Here is a 16,351-nt window from a genome sequence, read left to right on the forward strand (position 1 = left end):
ATAGCAAGCAAGTATTTTTGAAGGACAATTCAGAGATGAAGAAAAAGGCAATGGGCAAGCTTTAAGCCAACAGAGGGGATACAGCATGTCTCAGAGACAGTACATGCGCTACCAAGGCTAGACCTAAAAAGGTTGGTCCGGCAACTGCAAGAAAGCTGATAAGGCCAACAAGTAAACTTTAACAGTGCCTAGAGCAGAGTCCTGCTGGGCCAGAGAAAGAACAAACAATCAAACTTGGGATAAAAGTGAAGAAAGAGGGTCAATGTTCTTGGATGCTCCCCGTGTCAAAAATTTGCCCCAGCTGGAGGCGTATACTGTCTTGGTGGAGGGACACCTGGCTGCCAAAACAACATACGCACAAAAGGGGGTGTATAGAGTGAGTAACAAACAAAATAAACAAACAGAGAAAGCCCCAATAAGGCAAATCACTCTATTTGAAAAAACTGCCCTCACTCACATACCGAAGTATGTGACATGCTTCATCATCGGGCCTGCTTGCAATACGCCCTGGTGTAGCCACACACAGGGCGGAGCATTAGGGAGGGGGGGGGGGGGGAAATTATAATAAACTTCTCTTAACAAGACATATAGTCAAGACAATTGGACATAGACAACATGTAACACAAATCTTGGTGAATGCCGTGCAAGCACCAAGTGACCAGCACTGAAAAGTGCGAGGAAAAGTGCAGTTAGGAAAAGTGATTAAAACTGATTAAGGGTGTCAACCAGAATACAACCTTTATTAAACTTTTATCCAACTAGGGTTGACATTTCAGTATCTTACCTTTCCTACACCTCTCTTACATTATTAGTGTCCACTTCAATTTCTTACTAGTCGCCTCCAGATAAACGTCAGTGATGGATCTTATTCCAGGCTTATCCTTTGGGGATGATATTGTCTCTGATATCCTGGCAGGACCCGCTCTTTTAGGTGATAGGGCTGTCACAGCAGTGTTAGCTCAAGGGGAAGGTTGGGATACTCTATTGGAACTCAAAAAGAACCAAGTTAGAACTATCCTTCATGGGGCAATCCTCACTGAATACTTGCGGGTTAATGCTACCCCTGGGGCCTTCTCGTGACCAATGAGCCTCTTATCTTCCTGGAGAATGAGGAATTCAGACGGGATTGGGCTCTGGTGTCATGGAAGTGCACCAGAGACTGGTTGGTGTTGATCATTCGAACAGCGAAACGGTTGGCAGATGCTCTGTTGATCAAAATACAGACGACTGAAGCGGGCCTACAGGCGGATATCGTCATGGCAACATTTGACCATAAATTAGATCAGATTAACACCGAATTGGCGGAGTACAGGGACCATTTGATTCACTCTAAAATCTCCAAGTTACAAAAAGATTTGAAGAATTTCACGAGGGAAAAGGCATACCCTTATACATCAGATGAGTATGCCAAACAGAAAATGGCAGAAGGTAATAAGAACAACCAACAAGGCCGCCCTCACCAATATACCACCAGCAGTTCGAGTGAAGAGAGTGAAAATGAGTTTCACCCTAAGAGAAGAGGACGAGGTCGTGGTAATTAGAGGGGCCCCAGACCCCAATTTTTCCAACAACCCTTCCAACCGTATCCAAACCAAGCCTTTAACTGGCCAAGGATAGGCTTTCCACCTGCGGGGCAGTATCAAAATCAACCATATGGGAACCAACAATTCCAGAACCCGGAGTTCCAGAATGCTCAGTTCCAAAGTTTCCAAGGGCCTTTTTTAGGGGGGGGCGGGGGAGGGGACGAGGCAAGCAAAAGACATCAGCGAGGGTCAATTGGTCCAACCAGGACCCGGAGATTACCCAATGAATCACCAGGAGCATGGCACAAGGAACAACACCGAGCACGAGCCAAGACAATCACTAGTGGTCAACTTGTCTTCTCACTCCTTATCTGACCTTCAGGAGCAAGTTCTTGAAAAGGGCCTGGGATTCGTCCCTACGAATTATCCTGATCTATTCAAATTACGACAGGATCTAGCGGTCTTTTTCCGGAATGTAAAATTAAAAGTCTTCTTCGAGAACCAAGACTCTTTGGATAGACAGAGGCGATACACCCTTTCGCCCTAAGTCGACTTTTACACCGCAGATTGCTGCTTTCGAGGAAGCAGTGATCCACGATCTAGAGTCATTAAATCTGGCAGACTCTGGACATTTCTCCAACCTCTCGAATCGGGAAAAAGAAGCACTGAAGGAATTGGGGTCAAAAAAAGAAATCATTTTTGAAGCCTGCAGATAAGGGCGGGGCGACCGTAATTATGGACGTTGATACCTATCAAGGCGAATGTCTCCGCCTTTTGGCCGACCCAAGAACTTAACAATTGAGAGAAGACCCTACTGAAGAGATCACCACAGAAATTGTAATCATGGTAGAGGAGGCAAAGGCGAATGATTGGATCACACAGCAAGAAGCGGAGTTCCTTGTGAACAAACAACCAAGGACTCCCTATTTCTATGCCTTGCCTAAGATCCATAAAGCAGTGCGACCCCCTCCCGGGAGACCTATTGTCTCTGGGATAGGGTCCCTGCTGGAACCCCTCTCTGAGTTCTGCGACTTCAATTTGAAGCCAATGGTCCAAAAACTACCGACCTACTTAAGAGATACACAAGACGTTCTGAACTTGTTGAAAGAGATGCCGTTCAACCCGGACGAGGAATTCTTGATAGGGCTTGACATAGAAGCCTTATATACAAATACACCGGAACGGGAAACCCTCAGGGTTTTGGAAACGTTACTCTTTGAGGGGGGGTGGCCCTACGAAACACCTCAGACCTTCATCTTACATCTGGTTGAAATAGCCATGATCAGGAATTTCTTGGAATTTGAGGGGTCATTGTCTCTCCAAACTCACGAGACCTCAATGGGGAGTGTGTTCGCCCCTAGTTTAGCAGGGCTATACGTGGGGGCTTTCGAACAGGTGACGATCCTTGATGCCAACGATCCATGGGCAAACAATCTGCGATTGTGGCGTCGTTATATCGATGACGTCCCAGTGATTTGGAGGGGCGAGAGAACATCTGTAGACCGTTTTCTGGAGTGGCTCAACGCCCAGAACCAGTTCCTCCACTTCACTTCGACTATCACCAAAACCTACTTACCATTCTTGGACCTAGTGATCGAATCCTCCAATGGCACCCTGAAGACCAAGGTTTTCCACAAACCAACAGACAAGAACTCCTTACTGGCATTCGGGAGTTTCCACCCACGCTCCTTACGGGAGAATTTACCAGTGGGCCAATTCTTCCGTATCCGCCGGAACTGTTCAGATAGGGAGGATTTTGTGGCCGAATCGGAGGTCTTAACAGAGAAATCACAACAGAGGGGCTACCCGCAGAGAGTGATTAAGAAGGCTAGGAAAAGGGCCCTTAATGCTAATCGGGAGTTATTACTCACTAAAACTGTTAGACCGGAAATGAAAAAGCCAGTGTTTGTGTCTACCTTTAACACGGCATCACATCAAATATAACGTCTGGTCCTACATAACTGGAAAATTCTCAACACGGGAGGTATGAATATGGAAACACCTCTCTTCTCCTTCAGGCGCAGCCAAAACCTGAAGGATCTCCTAATACACACTAGACCCAGGGATCTGGGAGGAGTGAGGGAAACCAACACACTAACTGGCTTACCGAAACTAAATGGTCACACTAGATGCGGTTCATGCAGCGTCTGTCACCTTACGTGTAACTCTAAAACTCTTGACCTCGGCCTTCGTACTCCCTGGGAACAGAGATCCCACACCAACTGTAATTCCCAGGGAGTAATATACCTGATAACATGCCCCTACCAAAAAAGGTATGTGGGGATGACAAGTAGAAAAGTGCGCGTGAGAATCACTGAACATCGGAGCACGATAAGGTGTGGAAAGACTAACACAAGACTCACTGCCCATTTTCAGGAAAAAGGACATGGTATAGATGACCTGAGGTGGACAGTTATTGAGAAAATCCAATTAGGTAGACACCAAGCTGACGAACAAAGCCTTTTGCTCCGGCGGGAGCAGAGATGGGTGTACCGGTTGAAGAGCCATGTGGTGGGACTAAATGATGATATCCCATGGCAGACATTGAGCAGACAGTGAAGTGTTATTAAGCAATAAGGCAGGATAACTTTGATCACCTTGTACATTCCATAGAGAACAATGAGAAGCCATTATTGGTAGTTGTATGGCTCTATGGGCTATTACCACTTATATATCATTTCCCACCCAAATCCTGATGATTTCTTGGGAGATATATCATCCACCGCGAATATTCACCCTTGGGCTTATAGGAGTTAGCAATGCGACTGGGGAGAGACAACAATAAAGGTCCACAGGGGTTTGAGCTCAACCAGAACGGGAGTGATTTACCTATTGAGCTGTAGAAATACAGTCCCTATGATATAGAGCCCATATTACAGCCACGGCAATACCATACATGAAATGGATAGGGTGGTGTCGTGGGATGCCGTATCCCTGAATGTTTGTTCCATTCCAATTGACCGCCTGATTCAATATTCCCCCAAGGCTATCATTGGCAGGGTCACCCCACTAAACATTACTTTGACACCTAGGGGGCACACTGCGGTAAAATGCGATCTATTGTAATGCCATCTATTAGACTGCAGGGCGGTTGCTATGCAATTTAATATACACCGCAGCGCAGTAGGAGCCTCGAACCAACAACGTGGGTCGTTACATGCCTATAGAACTACATTTCCCATGATATGGAGAACGCTCCACGTGACGACGCCGACGACACGGTCATGTGGGACGCTCTAACCGGCATCGGACATCTTTTAAGCTCTGAAAGACACCACCCGTATCATCTATGCGATGTCATGGTCTGCAGGTTACTGAGCCGGGACTCGCCAGCAGAACGGTAAGGAGAGGGCTCGAGGGGGTGAGCGCATAGAGCGCATTTGGCGGCGTAGACCCGATGAAAGCACCATAACACTAGACTCCATTTTAGCGTTCGTAAACAGAGGTGCACATCGGGTGGTGGAGGCATCTAAGGTAACATTTTCTCCCTTATTCACTCCATTTCATTCCAGATTGTGTTCTTTGGCGTCCCTCTCACCGGACACCAGTTCGAGTTTGTAAATAATATGAACTTGGTAAGTGCACAACTATACGTACACTCTTTTCGAGTGTGGACACTGAGACAGGATAAGAAGTTGGTTGTAGTATAATGATGGCCCCATGAACACCAAGGGGGCTAGGTACGAGATATGAATGACCACGTAAAATGTGAGGAAAGGGACGATTGAAAGGGCCTGCATCCTGTATACACCAGGTTACAAATGGGCAAGCGATAAGACATATCTGAGCTGGACTCAGGGTACAATTTGTTACCGGGATTTTAGCTCTACACTAGATAATGGGGCTCCAATGGTTTTTGTCTTAAAGAGACATAACGAAGAAGGAATGATAGTAAGAATATGTTTTCCCCGCACCTGAGGGAACTGTCTCCACACTCATCACGGGAGGGGTACGGATCTAGTGGACCTACCTCACCCCAGGGGTATCCTTATCCGAAGTACGGAGAAACCCAGAGTGGCACTGAATGCGACGGTCCTGAAGAAGACCGGAGTGACCCGATGGGCACATACAGAGTAGTCGAAACATGTTGACTCAGGCAGTGGTAGGAGGGAAGCTTTGAGATTCCCAATTATCTCGTTGTGGCTTTTTCCCATCCTCTTCCTTTTTTTTTTAATCCTGATAGGGGCGTCAAGAAAAGTTTAAGAAAGGTTGTGTTCTGGTTGACACCCTTAATCAGTTTTAATCACTTTTCCTAACTGCACTTTTCGTCGCACTTTTCAGTGATGGTCACTTGGTGCTTGCACGGCATTCACCAAGATTTGTGTTACATGTCGTCTATGTCCAATTGTCTTGACTATATGTCTTGTTAAGAGAAGTTTATTATAATTTTTTCCCCCCCTCCCTAATGCTCCGCCCTGTGTGTGGCTACACCAGGGCGTATTGTAAGCAGGCCTGATGACGAAGCATGTCACATACTTCGGTATGTGAGTGAGGGCAGTTTTTTCAAATAGAGTGATTTGCCTTATTGGGGCTTTCTCTGTTTGTTTATTTTGTTTATGTTACTCACTCTATACACCCCCTTTTGTGCGTACATTAGAGTTTTTTGGGGGTCTGGGGTGGTAGAGTATAATTTGTCTTGACCCTCGCCCCTCTTTTGTGTTTAATATGCCAAAACAACGTCACAGACTTTGGGAGGAAGGTCGAAGGCTGACAACTGCTGTGGCTCAATCTCCATTCATGAAGGCAGAGGGTGCTCTGGTTCGGGTGCAAGAACCTGCCCTGCTGCTTGAATAGAAGATCCTCCCGAAGGGGCAGCCTAGTCGTAGGACAGATACTCATGCTCAGGAGTTCGGGATACCAAACATTCCATGTCCAATCTGAAGCCACAAGAATTACTTGGGTCTGATCGTACCTGATCTTGTTGCCCAGACTGGGCAGGAATGGTACTGAAGGAAAGGCATACAGGAATCCTGAGCTCCACTTGAAACAAAGAGTCTTGGACCAAGAGTCGCCTTTGAAACACCAGCGAACAGAACTACTGACACTGCGTATTCTCAGCAGTGGCAAACATTTTTAACCAAGGTTCTCCCCAGTCTCGGAAGAGACCTTGCACCACCACTAGATGCAGAAACCAAGTGTAATACGCTAGGCATCGACAGATGAGTTAGTCTGCTCTGGCGTTCAGAGAGCCTGCCAGATGTTGAACCACCAGGAACATGCCCCAATGTTCCAGCCATGCCCAGAGACACAGTACCCCCTCATCACATCCACCATCAATTTATATGGTGATGGGGTACTAATTCCCCTTATCCCCACGCTTGGTTTTTAATAACAAGTGGTATTGCAGGGAATTCTAATTATCAGTTTGGCATATCACATTGGTTTTTAATGTTTATATTTCATGGGTCCTTTCTTAAGTAGAAGTGCCTCCCGACTCCAGGTGTAGGCCCACTCTTCATCAATCCGGGTTTTGAAGAGCGAGGGGAGTCCTATGATGAAGCATGACACCTGGTGGTGTGTCAGGACATCCTGTCACATTTTTGTGTATGCCTAGAAGTAGATTGCTATGAGGTGGAACATTGGTAGATGTACAAAAATTAAATGTTGATAGTGAACGCCTGAAAGTTCAGGAGGTGTGCAGTAGTCTGGAAGTGGGAGACCGCAACCTGGGGCGAGCACGCATTCAGCAGCCAATCGTCAAGGTAGGGAAAGACTGAAACCCCTGACCTCCGCAGAAGTGCTGCAACCACCGCCATCACCTTTATGAACAGTTATGGGGTGCTAGTAAGGCCAAAGGGGAGCACAGTGAACTGAAAGTGCTCAGACCCACTGAGGACTGCAGGAAACCCCTTTGGGCAGGCAAGACGGGGGATGTGGAAATAGGTGCCCTGCAAGTCCAGCGCTAACATCCAGTACCAGTGTCAAGGGCAGACAGGACCTGAGCTAACGTGAGCATCTTGAACTTCTCCTTCTTCAGGAAGACGTTGAGAATGTACAGGTCTAGTATTTCAGGAGTGGGACGCTGGGTAAGGAACCTGGGGTCCCCCGGAACGAGGTAATAGTGGTGGGCAATTGTCCTGAGCATAGGAGCCCCACTGCAGGGCCCCGTGCAGGACATCTGAAGGATTCACTGAATGAGAAGAGCGGTTCCATGGGGTGACTCACGGCTGAAGTACTTTTGTCAAGACGTTCACCTTGAGTGCCGCCACGGGCAGCCTAAGGTCCAGGACCTCCGCTGCCCACAGCACCACCATTGCAAAAGATGGTTCCTTCTCCGTAACCACCGTACGAAGAGAGACCAAGCCAGCATCTGGTGAGGTGTCCAACTCACTGCCATACGCCAGTTAATACCAGTTGTTATCTGATTTGCCAAGGGGGTGGTGGAATGCATAAGGGTCCTCAGAACCCTCCCAATCTCCCTCTCTCCAGAAAAAGGCACTGGCTCAGGAGTCGGACGATGCAGATCTAGCTCTATATCGGAGTCGGAATTACGATTGGGGGGAGGGGAGTTGGCGGGAGCGAAGACACTGGAGCGGGCTCTGTGGAACGTCACAGCCTCATGGGTGCAGTTGTTCCGGATCCAGCACGGGTTCCATAGGGCCTGACTGTCACCGAGGTTGGACCTGCAGCGGGAATCCAGTAGAGGCCACTCCTGAACCCATGGGGCCCAAAGGCGCTCCAGATGGGTTGGGCCACCTAAATATGAAGTGCATGGTCTCATAAAACTCTCAGATGGGTAGGGGTCGCTCTGTGAAACACTGGGAGGCGCAGAGCACACCCAGGCACAGGTTCAGCGGAGGAGCAATGTTTCGATCGGTGTTGTCTTTCCTGCACCTCGTCCAAGGACTTGGACTGGTACAGTAAAGTTAAAGAGTGCTTTGACTTCTTATGGGACCAGAACAACTGGAACTACGATCGGATGTAGCGACTCGGATCATTCTCTGGACCTTCCGCAAAACCAGTTGTCCAACGTTGGGCAGGGAGGAACTTCAGGGAACATTCCTGCAGCACCTTCAGATTCGCTTTCCGTGCAATCCTCTCAGGCCTTAGAGTCATGGTTCTGATCCAAGCACCACAAGTAAACTAAGTGTCAGTCTGTCTCAGACATCAGCCTGTGACAGGCACCACATGGTTTGAAACCTGCTGATATTTTTTTTAGGGGACATCCTTTTGCTTTGTAATAGCCAGCCATTTAGCATTCATCCTTGTGATATCTCTGACTGTGGAGTGGTGTGACTCACTGGTTAGAGGCGGCAGACCTGGAAGCAGAGGACATCCCGGGACCAGGGTTCAATACCCGACGCGGCAGGGTCGTGAACCAGGGTCAGCGGACTCGATAATTCTCACCTCGGTGCCTACTCTAACCAGGGATCACACTCGGCAACTCTGGGCATTAGCTTGCCTCATTTCCACAACAGCCCCTCACAAACGCCGGGGATGCCTGGTTTCACCTTGGAGATACCCAGGAGGGAACATCTCACAGGGAAAGCCAGGACGGGTTCCCCAGCGGTCTATAGCGCCAGGACGCCTCCGGGTAGCAGTGCCCTTTACAAGACGCACACATTTACATTTACTTTACCTCAAAGATTGTGTGGGATACCTACTCCCTTGCATACCCTGGAACCTCAACTAAGTAAGCAGGGTATTTGTAGACTTAAGAAATGAATACTACAAGGGAGCTGCTTGCTGCAAGGCCTTTTTTTTACCCATACAAATTGAATTTTGCCACCAAAATTAGGGGACATCCCTAGCACACCGGGGGATGTTCTCTCTGGATCTGTGCTGGCTGGCACAGAAAGAAAAGAAGTGATGTCTGTACGCTGGGGTGGCGCCTAAATAGGTACCACGTACGTCACTTCCGGCACAGACGTGGAGCAGAAATATGCCACCTACCAGCACACAGGAGTACTGCTCAAGAATTTCCGATTGCAGTCGGACGGCTGAGGAGAAGTCCAAGGTAAGGAATCTGCGGCTAGAAGTCTCTATCAGATATGCTTCTTTCGAGTAAAATTGCAGGGTAAGAAGCTTGAGGCAAGAGAATTAAATACGACTATAATGGTTCCAGAAGTTAAATAAGGATCACAAGTAACATATTTCAGTGTGGCACTGCGATTACACAGTTAATCGAAATGCCGCTCATGATCAGCTCTGGAAATATGAGATAAGTGTCAACATACACACCATCCAGTGCGGAGCAGACTTCAAAAACGATGCTGGAAACCTAGGATATAACAAAGGTAACCCCATGTTTTTAGGTCTCGCCTAGCGAATGCTACGCATGCGCTGCTTCTCCTTGGCGAGACTATTGTCGGCTTTACTAGCGAAGGGAGACAAACCACGTGCGTGCATGGACAGGAGATGTGCACGCGCATGGCGTCTCCTCTCTGGCTTTCAGTTTCACTGCTGCCACTTAAACTCCTCTTTGCTGTGCCTTCTCGCGCCCGGACAAGAGATGTGCACGCGTTTGCTATGCGGGCACGGCACTTCGGCGCGCTTTCACCAGCTTGCTTGTTCATTATAATAGATCTATGGTACACAATGAAATACTGGGTAGAAAATGAAAGGGTGCGGTGTGGCCACAAAGTTCAAACATGGACTGGGGGGTTAGGTTAATGGAGGGAGCATATGTTATGCACCCCATTAACCTTGCAGAGTGCATGTGCATTGGGAACAGTGCACATTTCCAAAGAGATGAACCAGGAAGGACCATAGAACAAATCAGGTTTCGGTCCTCGGATGGGGAGTGCCCCATTAAAGGGACTGTGTGAAGGAGGTTCTCTGAGTGCATAATGCCAACAGATGTGCCTGTATATATCTGCCAGCTGGCTGCACCCCCGAAAGATTCAGGGGTGCAGTGCACTGTGCATGTCCCCGCCCCGCAGCCTACACGCCGTGCAGGTTCCCACTCCGCTGTCCAGGTGTAGGTTTCCTCCTCCCGGTCCCTGCTCCCTCTGATACGCTCTGCCGTCCAGCGCCGCCTCCTCACAGCCACAGCTGTTGAGCTCCAGGCACCCGTGCGGGAGGGGGGCTGCCCTGAGGCGGAGGACAGGGGGCGTGGCTTTGGCTCACAGCGTGCATGCGTGCGCCGCCTTAGGATCTTGGGAACTGTAGTCTGTGTTTGTAAGTATTACATTGTAACCTTTGTATAACTCTTACTTTACTACTCCTGAATGGGCACCTGAACGCCTACCCGCATGGATAGCAAGCTAAACCATATCCAGAAGATCAAACAACGACATTTGTATAACAGGATGAGGTTGGAATTTACAGTATTCACGCATATCTTCTTCCTTCCCAAAAGAATTAGTTCATTGCTGCGAATCACTACACAGTAGATACTGGTCTGAGCATAGCAGGCCTTTTTGTACCCATCCAAACTGAATGTTGCCACCAATTGGGCACAATTCCTATTTACAGACAGTGCACTAGCAAATGCATAATATTACCGTGTCGTAACACCAGCTGTCACTAATTTAAGTTGCTTTGAGGCATTAACACCTCAGCAAGTCTGTGGAACTTAGGAACGCTTATCAAGAGTGTGTCCAGAGAGGCATACAAGGAAGGTTTATAGTATGGGGCTGCTTATTCGAATACAGTATCTTCCTTGCTTATTTTTTAGGATTTGAAAACAAATAAATGTGGATACTTCTTTCAAAAGTTATTCTTGTATTCGAGACACAATCATATGTGCAGCATGTGTGCATCATTATAATAGGATACTGTACATATTCAGACCCTATATCCTTGGGCACTGTACTGAGGATTAGAAAATAAATAAAATACTGACACTTCAGGTAAATCTCTAGAATTTAGTTTGTGAGAAAGGGACAGGCATATTATCTGAGATACATGTATTCTATTTACCATCCAACCTACATTGAGAAGTATGCGTGTTGCATGGAAAAGTGGTGGCCTGCATACTTTGTTATCAGGGCAAGAGCGACAATATGTCAAGACATATTGATCGGTACATGTTTTGATCTAATGTCTCTTTTGTCTCCGTTCTAAAATATGTAGATTATCATCTTGTCAGCAATTCCACTCAAATAATGCAAGTGTTCGAAGTGAAAACTGCAATTCAGTTTAGTTATAGTAATGTAGCACTGCAGAATAATGGCATGCAGAAAATTCTTCAAGCAGTCCAGAGACCTTCTTATTTATTTATTTAAATTTTTGTGATTTTCTGTAGGGCGGACTTGGCCCACAAAAGCATCAAAATGCTTTTACAAGAGAGCAAGAAGTATATTCTAACAAATATCTTACACCTTCATTAACTCCCGAGCCCGACACTGGACTGCATAGAGTAGGACCGTAACTCCGACTGGACACTGGTGTAGACCGTACGATAAGAATTGGCTGATTTTTAAGTTTCACACTCTGGTCCAAGGACAGAAAACAGTTATTGCGATCACATTGGGGCACTAAATTGACGAGATGTAGGGCTGCTGCACGGCCTTAATAAGTTTTGAGTCAGCCAGTAATGTATTAGGAATAGGAGGTCTTGGATGACGAATATGGATTTTGCAGAAGGGACAGTACACTGTGGACAATCAGAATAGAAAAGCCACTTGCCTCTGTACTTGGCGATGAGAGACTAGAGGTTAATTTAGAATTGAATGGGCAGTCCAGCATGCCATGCCAATGCCTTTAGCCACCCTATTGAGAGGACCCTTTCTTTGATCAATGGGCATCCCCCAATGCAGGGAATGTACTTTTGGCAAAACTGAACGCTGACCTAGCCACCAAGTTGATCCATCCCACCTGCCATATATTTTTGCTTCTCAGAAACAAATCCTCAAAGTGAGGGATTGCTTGTGAAATACAATAAAAATAAATTTTCTGACATAGAAGGAATTTTCCCCGCCATCCTGGGGCAGAAAAACTCACTTTAGATAGGACAAGGCTTCGGCCACAGTCAGTGGCACAGCAGCCCTGTGGGATTTCCAATGTTGAAGAAAGCCAAGGCTCTGCAATGGCGGGAACAGCAGTTCCTCTACCTCTAAATGAGAGTCCTACCTATTTATGGGACAGGAGAAAAACACCAGAGCTAATCCCTTGGGTTGAAGAATAGAAGTGAAAACCCCTTTGAACAGCCTAAAAAATAAGCCAAGATAGGTGTATTTGAGGGCAAATGAAGAAGCACACAGTGAAGTTATAGTAACAAGAATAATTACAGGTGCCTCTCCATAGGAAGAGGAAAACGAATAAAGTGGATTCTCACAGAAGCAAATGGAAAATTATAAAAATATTTTTCAGCTCCCAATGAAGGAACGAGCCACTCTGCACTAGAATACTGTTACGTTTTTAAATAATACCAACTGTGTGTCTCGTGAAGTAAAGAATGTGAGCTTCATCGAAACGCAGCATCTTGGTTGGTGGCTAGATGTTGAAAACAGGGGAGAACGTATGCCTGTCATTTATATTGAATGAATGAGTTAGTTCAAGTAGATGTTTTAGGGTGAGGGAAGGGTGTTCCTATGCAATATAACATAAACTGGGATTTCATATTGTGGAAATGAACTACAATTTTCTATTGAGATTAAAGAATTTGATTTATTTTTTAAATACGTTTATAGTTGGTGTTTCGTCACTGTGCAAAGGTTTCATTTTTCTGAAAGAGAGGGAAGTAAATATATATATATATACATATTTTTATATAGATAGATTAAGTAAGTAAATTGGGTACCATGACGTATGCATCATTTGTCCAAGCCAGGGCAAAGACGGCTCTGGTCCCCAAAAAGTTAGTGCTGTGCCCACTCCCAGCAACAAGAGGGCACTGGGGGCGTAGAGATGCCTGCTACAGTAATTATTATTAAACCCCATTGACATCTACATTTCCTCGGCTCACTAGCAATGAACTAACTGGATTTATTTTGCTTCCTGGTACGTGTCACAAAGACAGGTCCGTAAACCAAGTATAAAATGATTGGTGCCTGTAACAGCACAATATTTCAGGTTGTTTTAATGATTGTGTCTGTGCAAGTCATGTGTGTTTCTGATGGAAGGTAGGATACATTTCTCCTGATGACCTTTCTTTCCACACGCTGAGCCAGAGTGCCAAAATAAACAGATGCAGGTTGTTGCATGTATCCACGTCTCACTCGTTCCAGTTTACATGCTTCGCGGATTTACTCACCTTTTTCCTAAAGACAGAAAACGCGAGTCCACAGGCTTTGCATACGCTGTTGGCCCCTCCGGCGGAAGGCGGGAATGCTGAGAAGTCGGCGTTTGGTGCAAACCTGAAGGGCCCTGCGCCACCTCCAAACCCGGCCTGCTGGCCTCGGACGGCTCCGGTCCCCATGACTTCATTCAGCAGCCCACAACATGACGCCCACATGGAGGTGGCCCCCGCCTGAGGAGAAACGAACACAAGGTCAGTGGCAAGAAGGGACCGGGGCAATCTGTCCACAGCTTCAAAAACGCAGCGACACAAACCTGCTCTCCCTGTAGTAGTTGCCACGATATATACAACAAACACAAACCTTTTAGCCATAAAGGGGAACCCCAACTGGCCGTAGAAAATCACACAAAACCTCTCCGTTACTGTAACACACCTCACTGGAGGTTCCCACCACCGCAGTTTCTCTTTTGGTTTTCAGAGTTAGTTAATATTTAATTTTTTATTGTAGTTCTGTAAGTTTATATATCGCTGTTTGGAAATCGAAACTACTTTTAGTTTGGAATCGATGTAACTGTATGAGATACACTAAGTGTCCGAAGAACACCACGCACACCCCCTGGTGGAGAAGTCTCGATCCGGTCTAAGCTGCTGCGTATTTGTACACCCCCCACATCCCCACGGAGGAAAGAGCCACTCGCGGAGACAGTCAGGTTTGGTGAAAATATTATTGTTTTTATTCAGTATAAAAGCATGCAGCAAATGTTTGCGGCAACGAGTTCGAGAAGGGAACACCCTCATATAAATGTAAAATAGAAAACTATTTTTGCTGTAAAGTTTATCAGCGTTAACAGATCAAACTCGTTTCAACGCTCCTCTGTTTTTTAAGGGGGTCGGAGGGGGGTTGATACTGAAGAATTCAGATTCTTCAGTGCAATATCTACAGGGATGGCTCAGCAGGTTTGGGCGTTTGGCCACAGGCTCTCAGAAATCTGGAGAACGTTTGACCCAGAGCACTGCTACTGAAGATAAGGGGTCTCTACAGTTGGCCCAAGATTTGCTTTTTGATATCTGGCAAAAAAGTTCTAACTGCCGGAGTAATGCATGTATAAAAATTAAAAAGCACTGGCAATGCCAATAGGTCTAGCAAATAGGATTGTTATATGGTAATGTGAAATATTACAAGTAAATGGCAGGCGGAATGGATATGTCATTGTGTGAAAGCAAAGAACTGTACAGTAATATTACTGTAGGTTAAAAGGTCAGGTGTAAGTTGTACTGTCAAGCCAGACAAACATCCTTGTAGGTTAATGATTAAGCTCCTCCCACCTGTGCTGCTGCAAGAGAAAACACCATAAATTATCTAGTTATCCAACTCTAAAGCTATGGCACATTATGGAAAACCTGGGGCTGGATCCCAATCTGCTGGATCTTATAAAGCGGCTCCCATATGACTTAACAGCTATAAGCTATGTCCCACGGGGAAAAAAGACCACACAGATCAGTGCATTATAGGGCGTGAGACAGGGGCGCATTTTTGCGCGCTTCCTGGGTCTCCTATTAAAGTAAAACATGGTTCTGTCGGGTTTTCAATTACTTAGAGCAAGCAGCTACAGCTTACTTGTAACACATATCAATATTTTGCGAAGGGAAAAAAAGAAAATCATAACACACCCCAAAATTAGAATTAAATAGTATATTCAGAGAAAATAAAATAGTTATGGCTGTCGCAATTTACAATTTCAATACAAAATACGCGACTGTGGTGAAAAAGTGACATGTGGTGGTTGGTGATAAGAACAGTACACTATATACAGAAACAATTTAGCGCGCAATAAAAGAAGGGAGAAATAAGGATTTGTTATTATGTCCTTGTTATTTTAACACATATGCTTCAGGATCCAAATGACAAATAAGTCTGTGATAATGAGAGTTGTGCAGACATATGTAGTACTTTGACGTTTCGACCCTGTAAGTTGCGCAAAAGTGAAATGCGTCAAGGTGGGTCTTCTTCAGGACAGGAGAAGGATGGGCAGCCAGAAAGCAGATTCTTTAAGTATCTCTGCAAATTATCAGAAGCCTCATAGTTAGACATGGGTTTAAAATTAAAACCTCATACACCTCCACTAGCCGGTTGGAGCCTGTTTGAGTACTACATGTCACTTTTTCACCACAGTCATGTATTTCGTATTGCAATTGAAATTGTAAATTGACAATTGAGGCAAGATGGCCACTGCCGGGTGGTAGTGTGTAGTCGCATCCCGCTCTACCTCCTGTCTGATGCTGAAATAGACAGAAAGGGACCGCAGCCAAATTGTTCTAAGTGCGAAGCCCTGGGCTATATATCAAGGATCCGCAAGTACTGATCAACCCAGCCATCTTTGGAGTCGATATACCGGCTGGTATATAGATAGGATTCTAGCGCGAGTGCAAAAGAAAGTCTCAGGTATCCTCACGTTGGCCCATAGGCTCGCTGCAAAGATGCCGCCTCGCACGATCAAGGGATCGGAGCATAAGGATTTACCCACTCTAAAGGATGTCAGCGGAAAGGACAAGGGGAAGGCTGACGGAAAAAGCAGGACCGGTGCTTTGAAGACTAACTTAACCAACTCATCTAAAAGAACTCTGGGGAAAAAAGTAACGGAAGATCGCACTGGAAGTGCTTTAGCCCCGACCCCGGGGGCACCACGAGATAGCGCTCCCTCCC

At 46.3% G+C, this 16,351-nt stretch overlaps 1 protein-coding gene across 1 annotated transcript in view; it reads right to left on the minus strand.

Annotated features, from left to right (window-relative positions):
- The window catches only part of RNF34 (ring finger protein 34), a 234,934-nt gene that overhangs the window by 56,241 nt on the left and 162,342 nt on the right, over nucleotides 1–16,351 (minus strand). Inside the window, exon 2 of the mRNA XM_086949881.1 lies at nucleotides 13,663–13,878. Within this exon, the coding sequence (XP_086806007.1) occupies nucleotides 13,663–13,878 (216 nt within the window). The remainder of the gene's footprint in view (nucleotides 1–13,662; nucleotides 13,879–16,351) is intronic.

Source organism: Lissotriton vulgaris, unplaced genomic scaffold, assembly GCF_964263255.1.
Source record: "Lissotriton vulgaris unplaced genomic scaffold, aLisVul1.2 SCAFFOLD_1442, whole genome shotgun sequence".
NCBI lineage: Eukaryota > Metazoa > Chordata > Amphibia > Caudata > Salamandridae > Lissotriton > Lissotriton vulgaris.